This window comes from Nicotiana attenuata, unplaced genomic scaffold (genome assembly GCF_001879085.1).
Source record: "Nicotiana attenuata strain UT unplaced genomic scaffold, NIATTr2, whole genome shotgun sequence".
NCBI lineage: Eukaryota > Viridiplantae > Streptophyta > Magnoliopsida > Solanales > Solanaceae > Nicotiana > Nicotiana attenuata.
In genome coordinates this window covers 21,444-34,073 of record NW_017675176.1, presented here as the reverse complement: position 1 = coordinate 34,073, position 12,630 = coordinate 21,444, and the positions used below count along the sequence as shown (strand labels likewise).

The following is a 12,630-nucleotide window of genomic DNA, read 5'->3' as shown; positions in this document are numbered from 1 at the left end:
TAGCACATTACATCCGCCCCCGGTGCTGAGTACCGGTAAATATTGACCAAATAACAAGAAAAAAAATCATCACCGTCAAGTCTTCACCTTAGTTCCCTGCTAATAAGAACATATTGAGATTTGTCCAGATTAGTTTCAAGGGTTAACTAATGCTTCTGGACCAAGTTAAATGACCTAATTTTGACTCCGAAAAAAAAGTTCTACCAATCATACTGACATTTTTGCTAAGATGGAAGTCATATTTTCGTGAAAAATCTATTCTAATAGTTGGTTGGTAAGTTAAATATATTTTTCAAAAATATATATGTTCAAAATTGATAAAAACAATATTGGCACATTGTAGGTGGGGATGGTAATGGTGGTGGTGCGTGTACTGGGCATGGCGGGTTTAGACATATGTGGGGCGGGACAGGTTGAAATAAATTTTTTTGAAGTTCTGTGCGGGGGCGGGGGCGGGTTAAGATTAAAATTTCTTACAGAATTACATCTTTTCCGGCTATGCTAATTCTCTTCGGCTTTCACCTTTGGAAGATGACCTTCCTCTCTTTGTTCTATATCTATGATGACTGAAGCTCTCTAATCTTGTAATTTATAAAAAAAGCTTTTGACTAGATTGCACTCCCAGAAAGTACTTTGCCAAGTCTAGCATCTCCTACAAGGCTTGTTATTTATTATAACTGAATTCATCTATGAAATTAAAGTGATATATTCTATTATTATTCTGTTTTTGAATCCAAAAGATATTACTTTTATGTCCTTAATTCAGATTTTTGAATTCTTATCTTAATCAATGATTGTCCTAGTTTAATTGAAACTACTTGTAGCACTTCAAGTTCCTCTGCAAACGTGACAGCTTACAATTTGAATTTAAGTAAATGGAACCAAAATAGACACAATGTTTCCAGTCAGTTGTTTATGGATTTTGGTTTCCATTACAAACTAAGATTATGTTAGCTTAAAAGATTTATAGTGTATACCATTGTGATTGAAAAAATTACATGGGGCGCCCTATTTGGTCGCCTTTTTTTAACTTATACCCGTTTTGTTTTTCCGTTTGCATTCGTATCCATTTTTCGTTAAATGCATTTTAAAAAGACGATTTTGCGCTTCTTTAATAAAAAAAACTATTGACAAACTACTTAAGCATGTTACGCTGAAGTTTTAGCTTGTTTAGACTGAAGTTTCGGATAAAACTCAAGACAAAACTGTAGACTGTGTTACAAAACTTCAGCATGTTTTGGTATGAAGTTTTAGCAAATGAACAAAATAACTTCAGCATGCATTAGCAAAAACTCTTTAGAAAATTACATATTGCAAAATAAAAACTTAAGCATATTTAGTCTGAAGTTTTAGCAAATGAACTAAATAACTTCAGCATGTTTAGTCTAAAGTTTTAGCAAATGAACTAAATAACTTCAGCATACATTAGCAAAAACTCATTAGGAAATTACACACTGCAAGACAAAAACTTAAGCATGTTTAGTCTGAAGTTTTAGCAATTGAACTAAAAAACTTAAACATGTTTAGTCTGAAGTTTTAGCAAATAAACTAAATAACTTCTGCATGTTTAGACTGAAGTTTCGGATAAAACACATGATAAAAGTGTAGACTGCAGGATAAATAACTTCAGCATGAAGCTTTAGCTTCAATGTGAAACAACTTCATGCTACATTAGCATGAAGTTTTAGCTTCAATGTGAAACAACTTCATGCAAGTGTGATTCTGAAGATTAATATGGATAAGTTTATGATTTTTTGATAAAGTTGCTGAGATGAGAGGAGGAGATTCACGAATCACGTTGCAGATCACCCGATTAATGCGTGATGCATGTTTTATATCTTTTGTCAGGGGTGTAATTGTCATATTATTACGAATTTTTTGTCAGCCGGCTACCAAATAATTTTTAAAAATAGGGTACAGATTAAAAAGTAGCACAAATATAGGGTACGACTGCAAATCCCCCATTGTGAAATTATAAAAAACCACCTCAACATTTCCAGCCCAAGTTTAAATCCTAAGCAAAATGAAAATTCCAATTAAAAGCTTAAAAAGAAACTAACAAATGAAAAAAAAAAATCAGCAGGACGGTGGATGCGGGCAGGTGAACGCAGGTGAAAGTCGTATGCAGGACGGGGTGGGGTGGGTTGAAACCGAACCCCGCACCCGCACCGTTGCCATCCCTAATTGTAGAGAGTTTTGATGAAACTAGAGAAAGTGAGATATTTAGCTAAGAGTCAAAATACTTGTTAGGAAAATAATGTCCGTAAGTGAAGGAAATCACTTTCCCTCTTTAAAAGGAAAATGTTTTCCTTAACACCATTTTAATACAACAAACATCGCAAATGGCACATAAAAATGACTTCAGATGTACAAACACCCAAAAATTCCCTCTGTTTCTGCTTTTTTCTATTTATACATCAATGGAAGCTATTTTCAACTCGCTCTGTTAAGATAACTACTTGACAGCATATAAATGTGTAACAAGATGGATACAACGAGGCAAATGGAAATCAACAGTTCAACACCATCAACTCTGAAAATGGTGCCTTTCTTGGGTCTCTTGCTCTGAAAGACCCAAAGAGTAAAGTTTGATTTGTATGCTTAGTGCGACTACAACCTGAATAATTAGCCGACATGGAATAGCAGTAAACGCTTTCTGAACTGTAACTAGAAACGCCTAATGTCTTTTGGAGGCTTAAAATGAAGAGGATGAGTTTCTGGTGTGGCAGTTTCATCTTCTTTCCACATCTTGATGGTCTTATCAGCTTCACAACTGATCAGCCTTGAGCCAGTCATATCGTATGTGAGAGCGTAGATGCCTGCTTCACTGTCCAGTGATCCTGAAACATGGAAAGGACTAGAATAAACCTTTTGCTCCTCTTGACCAACAATAAAAGTAAACATCAAATTATCAACACGCATACCAGGTTGAACAATAGTTTGAGATTGCTGGAAATTGTGACCACTTCTCCAATCCCAAAACCACATGCTTCCATTGTCACCTTCACAAGGAGATACACAATGCATCAGCAGAGTACATCACTGACCTCCAGCTTAAGAACCAGAATGAGGAAAGCAGGGGTTGGAGGGGCGGAACAAAAAATGAGAGGAATGGGCAGATGGGGGGTGGCATTAACTATTTCTCACCTCCTGTGACCATTACGCCGTCATCATTGACCGCCATTGCATTGACTATGGTTTTCTGTTGGGAGCTGGAAAAAAGAAATGTCGACATGATCTTAGATTCTAATTTAAGAAATAAGGATATTAAATATGATGTAAGATACATTAAAGATGTAGAGGTAAAATTTCTATGGCATGTCATAGTAACTTACAGCATGTTATGCATAAATTCTCCTTTTGGAAGATTGAATTTTTTTATGTTGTCTGCTGATGCAGAAGCAAAACAATCCCTGCAGCAGAATAAATTTTAAGAAAAATTAACAGTGTACTCCAAGCAGAAGTTGGGGGATCATAAAGATAGCAGCATGTGCCATGTAAACATACTCCGTAGGATGCTGAGCCATAGCTCGAACAGATTTCTTGTGATGTGTGAGGGTTGCCATTGTCTTACCTGCCAGACAAGGACAATTAGTAACCACAGCAAGTCAGAAACTGAAACCATTATAAAATAAACAGAGCATTAAGGAAATCTGAGTTACCATATCTAAGGTCCCAGAACTTAATGGTACTGTCATGAGAGCCAGTTATAACCTGCGGATCCTGAAATGAAACTTCCCATCATGAAATCTGATTGTAAATACGTAGGCCATACAGCAAGTATAAAACAGTCATTAGCATATGATTACGACATCAACAAAATGAGACACCTTGCATAATGCTTTTAGTAGAACCAGCTCCCAGGAGTTCTTTGCTTCATAAAATGTCAGAATTTCCAGCAAAAGCACCCTGATTGTGCTAATTATACAGAAATCACTTCTAAAAAGAATACATACGTGTAGTTGCTAAGGTTTAACTGTCTCATGAAGGTATATCTGTTTTATTGGGCAGTCCATAACGTGTTTCTACTATGTGAATCCTCCTTATCAAGAAACATCCAGCCATCCAATCTTAAACCAGAAAGTATCCATAGAAGGCCATTCAAATGCGCTCATAGAGATTTTAGCTTAAAATAAATAGCATAAAATCACAATATATCTTTATATGAAACATTTCACAGATCCCATCTGATTACTAGCTAGACCACCACCATCTGGTTTTCAAACCAAACGTTTTGGTTCAGAAAACCATTTTGTTTTACTTTTTAAATAACACCAAAAACAAAAGACAACCCAAGACATGTTTTTCGTTTCCACAAGAGGTCAGCCCCTATGCCTGTAACTTCTTTTTTTTTTTTTGATAGGTATGTCTTTTAACTTCTATATCTTCCCTTCAACTTTATAAATTACAACCCCACCCCCAACCCCTACCCTCTTTTTCCCCCTTTTTTAGCCAGTACAGAATTAATCTTTCTACTTTTTCTTCAATAAAAAGTTAATGTGAAATAGATTTGGTTGCATCAAAGATGTGAACTCGGTTTTAATGTATTAGGTTCACCCATTTGTGAATCCCAAAAAGAATTAGATCAGCTAGAGATATCTGGATGAGCACTCGTGAAGTCAAGGGTCCGGGAATAGGAATTTGTGCAAGTACGAGTGTCTATGTGGGAATTAAGCCTAATCTAATATAATCAAATTCTTGAAAGTTTTACAGAAATATAATGGTGTCAAACATTTTTGAATGTTCTAAAATAGGAAGACTGACACAAAAATTGAAATGGATAGAGTAACAAAACAGTAGTAGATATTATGTGAAGTATAAAGCATCACATATTGAAGGAAACCGACATGGATCAAACTAAATCTAAATTATGTTTGCTCCTAACAGACAGTAATCTGGATGTAGACTACGATTAGCGTTAATAAACGAAAGAATTTGCTAATAATCTCACAGTGAAGAAAACTGAACCTAATTTCAGACGAAGATGAAAAAGAAGTTCTGGTAAATATGAAAGTTACAAACAGTATCGAAATCAAAAAAGTAGAAGATAGTTGGGGTTTTGAAATAGGTAGAGGAAGTCATAACGGGCTACTACTATTTGATGGTATAAGGTTTTATTATGTTCATTTGCACTGTTCCGGGTGCAGTATACCCTAAAAACCCAAAATCAGACTCTTCTTTGAGTATGATGCGGTCCTGCACTGGCAGAGCCTGGAGTACTATTTTCGAACGTTATATGGAGTCCTCTTCCCATGATTTTTGCTGCTTTCTTTAGTTATTTGTATTGTCTCAGTCTAGTCAGTCAGTCAACTGATCCACTTGTGAGTGCGTTAGTAGAGTAGTATTCTGGTAGTCCAATTTTTTTCTCCACAGTTACTCTGATAGTCCACCAATATTTTCCTCTTTGATCAGTTACTCTGGTAGTCCAATCTAGATTAAGGCTCCAGAAATTTAGGATTTCAGCTATTACCAAACTAGGATTTCAAATCAGGATGAAATTTGCTCCAGCATCTAGAATTTTGCAGCTGCCAATCGTGACTTAATTTCGACACTACTCTAACTCTCAAGTCATGGGCTATTGACTGCCGTATTGTCTCCTGCCCTCATGCTTAAAAAAATAAGACAGGGATTTAATATTAAACACAATTATAAAGGAATGCTTACCATTGGCCTGGTAAAAACAGAACAAACAGTGTTATCATGTCCAGACAGAGCATGAATTTGCATTTTGCTACGAATATCCCAAACCTGAAATCATGATAAATTCAGATAAAATTCAGAACTGCACCAATGTTATATTTAGAAAGAACAAAAGTAGTAACTACTAAAAGCTTCAGTACTAGGATCAGCTATCACCCAAGATAAAGAGCCTCAGTAATGATACCCGACAGACAGAATCGCGACCCCCAGTGAACAAGATGTCAATGGTTGGATGAAGAGCCAAGCAATAAACACCACTGAGGTGGCCATGATAGGAGCGGATCACCTGAAATTATATATATATATAAGCAAACATGTACCCAAAAAACATTAACCATGAGTTGTGAATGGCTATCAGCACTCTTAACTACCTTATTTTGTTCCAGGTCCCAGCATTTAACTAGCTTATCATCACCAGCTGAGAACATGTATGTGTGTTTGTTGCTAACAGCAAGGCCTGCAAGGAGACTCCAATTGTCACCGGTCTACATCTTATGTTATCACTCAATGTCTCAGACATGTTACAATGTTTGATTGAATTTCAGAACACTAAAAAGTTCTAGAGAACAAACCCCGAACTTGTTCAATGTGCCCTGTTAAAGTGAGCTTCAATCTTCCACTTGCTAAATCCCATATCTTGTATCATGGCAGAAAAAGAAGATATACTTAGTTCCTGATGGACAACCAATTAGAAAGGCCTAATATATGCGTAGCCATCAGTATATGAAAATGAAAACCAGTAACAAATTCCCACCACTCTAACAAAGACACAGGCAAAGAGGTATCCTCGCCAATTGGCATTCTATTCCACATGCACACATTTGATAATTTACGAATGTAGTGATGTAACTTTGTCTAGCAACTCTAGAGCTTATATCAAGTCACACGAAATATTTCCAAGTAACCTCCAAGATTTTCAAGACTCATGTTCAGAAGTGATACTTATAGGTATATATATTATAATCACAACTAAATCATCCTCATTGCTGGCCATGCATACTATTTTTTTTTTTATGCGAAGTGACAAAATATAAGCCACATTCAAATAAAAACTGCATAAACATGCATTAAGTTTCAACTGAACTTGGAGAAAACAACCAGTATGGTTATCATGCACTGAGAAACGTATTTTGGTACCAGCACTACAATTTCGATTTCTTTTTTTATCGTTGCTATTTCAGTTTTTTAGTCCAAGGTGAAAATTATGTATTTCGGTAATTCTTTCAGCATAGCTAGCTTATTCAATATAATACTGGCTGTTGAAGAATGATGCAACACTTATCTGATAGTTTGGAGCTAGTAGAACTGATCTAGGGTGCACAAGCTGAAACAGAGAGGTTATATTCCAGATCCCTTACACCTTAAATCCGATGTTACAGCAGCTTTTAAATTAAAATTATGGTCCACATGATAAATATTTCATTTCTACTGACCCCCAAAAAACAAAGAGAAATGTCTCATCTCAGAAAAAACGTGATTCTTGACCAATTCCATCTCCCAAAGAAAGTCATTTCCATCTCCCAAAGAAAGTCATTTCCAAAAGTCACACTAACAGGTTTATTCCCTTGTGGGGTATTGGAATTGTCAGGATTTCAAACTCAATTCTTTTACCTTGATAGTACGATCTGCCGATCCAGTACAGAACCAAGTGTTACTAGGATCCACCGCGACCGACCGCACCCATCCCAAGTGCCCACTGATAACCTATACAATTAAGAAACGCCATGCATTAGAGCTTAGATCTATAATATACCATGCCGCATTGACGATTGAACAGCATAAATAGTGCAGGTGTAAAGTATAAAACGATAAAAATGGATTATTTTCAGTCCTATGAATGAACTAGACCCATTTATAGGGGAGTTATCCTTTATGAGACTAGTACATAACAAGACTTCTTGCAATTCAAAATAACAAATCTTTAAAATTGTTATGAGGCCACTATCTTGCTGTTTTGACCAGACTGCAGAATATAGGAACTTGGAAGTCAAATCTTCTTAAGAGGTCAAATTTTCATAAGTTTATAAGTAATCAGGTAAAATGGCTCTACTGTTTTAAACATTCAAAAATTTATCTGCAAAGTAAAAAATTTGAACTTAAATGTGATGACTTTTTGGTAATCTAAAAGCAGGCCATAGGTGTGAAACCTGATGGAGGCAAAATTCTCCCTCCACTAGATTATTGATATAGTTACAACCAAATTTAAGGACTAAAACAATAACTAAATGACAATAGTAAGAAGGTAAAATTGATTCAGGCAATCTGCTCTTCTCAAGCGGAAAGGTTATTAAGCTGGAGTGAGGTGCTAAAGAATAATCTGAACCACTACGTGAAAACTTGGACAGGTAAGAAATTTATAAGAACGCAAAACATAGAAACACAACCAGGCTTTAATCAATGTACATAATGCCCAGCCACTACAACAGAATTATCTTACCCTGTAGTTTTTCCAGGGAGCATGCCATACTGGGCGAGGCCATTTGCTTGGTATTCTTTCCATGATTGCAGCAGTTGACAGATTTCTGAAGGGAACAAAAAATAAAGAATTCATTGCATAAGTACAAGATATGATTCCTGGCTTAAAGAAGAAAATTCTTTTGCAGTTTTGACTTGGTTGATTGATCAGAGTCACAACTTTATTAAGAAGAAAAAACACATACAGAAATGCACCCAGGGGTGTCGCATACTGGTCAATTAGTAGGGTGCAAACCTTGGAAGCCAGAGTCAAATCCCAAAAGAAACAAAAAGTACTAGTATATGATTTCTTCCTATTTGCCCAAGACTTGGTGGGCAAGGTTATTCAGTACTTGTGCTTTTGGGAGGTAGCATGTACCCGCTGGAATAGTTGAGGTACACCCCAGTTGGCCTGGACACCACCGTTATTCAAAACAACACACGCGTAACAGACGTCATTGTGGATTTGTTAAAATGGAAACTTCCAAATACCAACTCAAGCATATAAATTATTGCACTAAAGATGAATCCTTGATATGCTAAATGCCAAGACTAGGTATCAACATGAATTTTTGGCAGATATTTTATGGCAAGGTACTGCATTAGTCATACATACACGAGTAATACATATTTGTATATTCCGAGTTACACGTTATGTTCTTTGTGTCATTTGGTTAAATTCTCACTAGAAGGGAATACAACAAAAAAGGGCCATCATAACAATGTTGAATTATCTGTTAAGAAACATGAAAGCTGAAATACAGATTTGACATAGCCCTCCATCTAGTTTTCTACAGTACCCTTCCTCTAGTATTTGACAAAAACACATTATTCTGGTACAACCATATATCATACATAATAATTTCTGAAATCACACCTACCTTGTACTGGGGAAAAATGGCAATCCTGAAATACTATAATCACAACATCAAACAGGTACAGAATGCCAATTAAGTGTCTATAACGAGATCTCATAATATGAGCACTGACAATCCCTGATATCCAGACATCACATGGAACCAACCGCTCAAGCTTAACGACAAACACTTATCAAACTGCTTAAAACTTTGAAGCCCTTTTTTAGGAGGGTCCATGCTTACATCTTGAAGCCTTGTAAATACCCATTCCAAAACCTTATTCACTACACAGAAAATTGGATCTAAAATGCACCATATTTGAATGAGTTGGTAAAGAGTGCTACTTCATTGAAAGAGAAAAGGTCAACAGAGCAAACTAATAGCTAAACTCATATCATGATTACTACAATCACCCTCATCTCAATACTCTTATTTTAGCATGGGAAACATCAAAAAACTAGTTGAGTGGTTTCTAAACACTTTCCAACAGCTAGTTACAAATCCCCAGTAAGGTCTCAAGAGGGCTATCATAACCAGGCCGAGTTTATTCCCCAAATTTGTGAACTTCCCTAGTCCTATGTATGAAGAAGAGGTGAAAAAGAGGTTAGTAGATAAAGATACTCCACCAGATTAAAATATTTCTTGATACAATTAAAAAAATATAACCAACACCTCATCTAATATAGTGAAATATAATAGGAAAGAAAGGCATGCATAATAACCTTTCTGATGAACCATGAGAAGGAACAATGGCATCGCTTTTCCCTGAGAACCTGACATCAGCACTGCAAAATAATTTTACAATACTGTAAGTATAAATTTGAGTATATAAAAGGCCAATCAGTCCCTACCAACATCCTATCCTCCAAATAAATAAAACAACCAAGGATTATGTGGGTGTCCGTGTGGGTTGCATGCGGGTGTCTAAAGAAGGAACATAAAGTACTTACGGGCCCTTCGCTGGTATGGTAGGACCAAGAGCCAATTCATTTCCAGTCCCCTCGCCCCTTGTATTTTCAGGACCTGACAAGAAAAGCCAAATGTATATCACAAATGAGAGAGAGAATTTTAACGGGACAAATGAGAAATATAATTCATGACAGCGGTTCCAAATTCCAGCAATATTTGTCTTTTACAGAACTTATTGCAATTTCTCAAAATATGTTTCTCCTTCTCTTTAACTCACTCCAAATGCATACTTTTGAGAGTTCTAGTAATCTTCCTTTACTCAACTACAGATTGATAATAGTAATAAGTGCAATGCTCCATGTGCATTCATGAAAAACTTTCACAAGAAGATACTGCTGACAAGGTTCTGCACCTATTGCTATAATTATGCATTTCTTTTTGTACGCCTTTTATCAATATGATTTTCGTTTTGTCTTCTACTCGTTCCATGACGAAAAGGATATCAACTTTCCATTGAGAGAAGATGCCTTACAAGGCATATGAGCAGATTGATAACGAGAAGAATTTCATTAATCCATTCACGAGATGGAAAGGAGAGGCGGAAAATAGGTCACTATAAAAATTCTTGATAAGTGGGTCACTATGAATATATGTATGAATTGAAGATTTTGTTGACTGAACAGCTCACATCATCTAATACACTAGTGTTTTAGGTTCGGCCCTCCTATTCAATCTGTAGCAATAAAGTGTAATGTAAGGTTCTAAGTTGACAAGAAGATTGAGTACCTGGATGAGCAAGGGCATTAGAAGGAGCATTTTGAGCTTGATTCTGCACAGCCGCTTTGGCATTAGAAACCGGTTGGGCTGCTGTGCTTTTTATCCCTCCATACTCAACATTTAGCTGTTACATGTAAAATCCACATCAATTTTGATGAATAGCACCAAGTTGCCCACAATATGTAAAGCATATGCACTAAAATCTAGTACTAAACTTGTTCCTATTCTCATCTACTTAGCAGGAATGTTATAACCTTTTTCAAAAGAATCAGCATTACTGACCTTATAGCTCGTTCGAATTTTCTTGCTGCACAAAAGATTTAAATGAAGGTAAACAATTAGATAACACAATCATATTCGAGAAAACAAAAATTAGGGCAATAAAACAAAATTCCCTTTTTGTTATTTCAATTGGATGTGGGGTTTAATTAAACGGTACCGTACCTTTCAGGATCAGGAGGGGGAAAGTGACCATGGAGAGGGGAAAAGAGGTCAAGAGACCGTTTAAGGGATTTGAAGCTGAGCTTCTTGATGGATTGTGGTTCCACTGCCACTTCTGATTCCATTGTTGTGGGCCCCGGCATTCTTTACAGGAAGTGTAGGAGAGTTGCTACTTCTTCTTGCCGACGCCGGACGAGTACTGTGCCGCCGGGAGGAGGTGGCGGGGATATAGGACTCTCTTTCCTTCGAAACCAAAACCTCTTGGAACTTCTGTAAATGTTTGGGTTCACGGGACTAATAACTGGAGCAAAATAATACTCTACTACTTTGCATATAATAACTAACATATACTAATACCAAAATAATGTCGGCAAAAAATTACTAAAACAATAGGAGTATTGTTAAAAAATGTAGCACATAGTAAGAATATAAAACAAGAAGATAACTAGAATAAGAGAAGAAGAGATAAATTTCTTATTTCATCAAGTGTTCAAGTGTATTCCATCTCACATTTCATGCCTCTATTTATACTATTACATATGAAGGTTACAAAATCATTGTCTTAAACATGGCATTAACAATTGAGATCAAGGGGGAAGATCATGGGGAGGGGTTATGGAGGTGTGGGAGTTACAATCATAATGGTGATGTGTAGTGGGAGGTAATTTACATCATGGGTGAAAGTAGTGGGAGTAGTGGACATCCACATTTATTAAATATTTTATAACACTCCCCCTTGGATGTCCAAAAAAATAGATAATATGTCTCGTTAAAACCTTACTAAGAAAAAACCCTGTGGGAAAAATCTAGTGAAGGAAAAAAAGTCAACANTTCTTTCTCCATAGCCTCTTAGGTAAGTGTTCTTAACTTCTTTCCCTCTTAATTTCTCCCACTAATAACTAATTTCCTAGCCCTAAATCATGAATTCAAAGTAGAAAATGGGGGTTTTGGGTAGAGTTAGGGCTTTGGGGATTTTGGGTGATTCAACCTCAATTTGGGATCGAATCTTGAAATAAATTATATATTTGAACTCGTGGGGTTATGGGTGATTGGGTTTTGGTCCGAGCCTCGTGTTTGGGCCATGTGGGACCGGTGTCGAATTTTGGTATTTTTGGAAGAATGATTGGAATTTCATTTCTAGGCTATGGGATTATGTTTTTGAGCCCTTATTGATATTATTGAACTAATTATGCCTAGATATCATTGTTTCGAAGTTGGATTGTAGAGGAAAGGCGGTACTAGAGAGTTGATTGCTATTCTTGGACCGAGGTAAGTGTTTGTTCTAACTTTGGCTTGAGGGAATAGGATTAGGATGTTATTTGCTACTTGCTAAATGTGGAGTATGGTGTATAGGCATGGTGACGGTTATCTATACACCGGAATCTAGCATGATCGTGAGTCTTAATTGCTTTTAAATCGAATGATGTGACACAATTTCCTTGCTTAATTGATAAATTTCATATAATGTGAACGGTTGAGGAAGAATTGTGAT

General features: G+C 36.3%; 1 protein-coding gene across 1 annotated transcript; it reads right to left on the bottom strand.

The window, feature by feature from the left end:
• Positions 1-2,228: 2,228 nt before the first annotated feature.
• Positions 2,229-11,451, bottom strand: LOC109219773 (protein pleiotropic regulatory locus 1-like). Its single transcript, XM_019384246.1, has 17 exons — positions 11,142-11,451; positions 10,980-11,004; positions 10,707-10,821; positions 9,962-10,034; positions 9,734-9,796; positions 8,138-8,222; positions 7,312-7,404; positions 6,273-6,336; positions 6,072-6,157; positions 5,885-5,986; positions 5,665-5,748; positions 3,663-3,723; positions 3,508-3,574; positions 3,336-3,413; positions 3,148-3,212; positions 2,925-3,002; positions 2,229-2,840 (listed from the first exon to the last, which is right to left on the bottom strand). Exons 1-17 carry the CDS (start codon positions 11,279-11,281, stop codon positions 2,668-2,670), a joined length of 1,452 nt encoding a protein of 483 aa, XP_019239791.1. The 5' UTR covers positions 11,282-11,451; the 3' UTR covers positions 2,229-2,667.
• Positions 11,452-12,630: the final 1,179 nt, after the last annotated feature.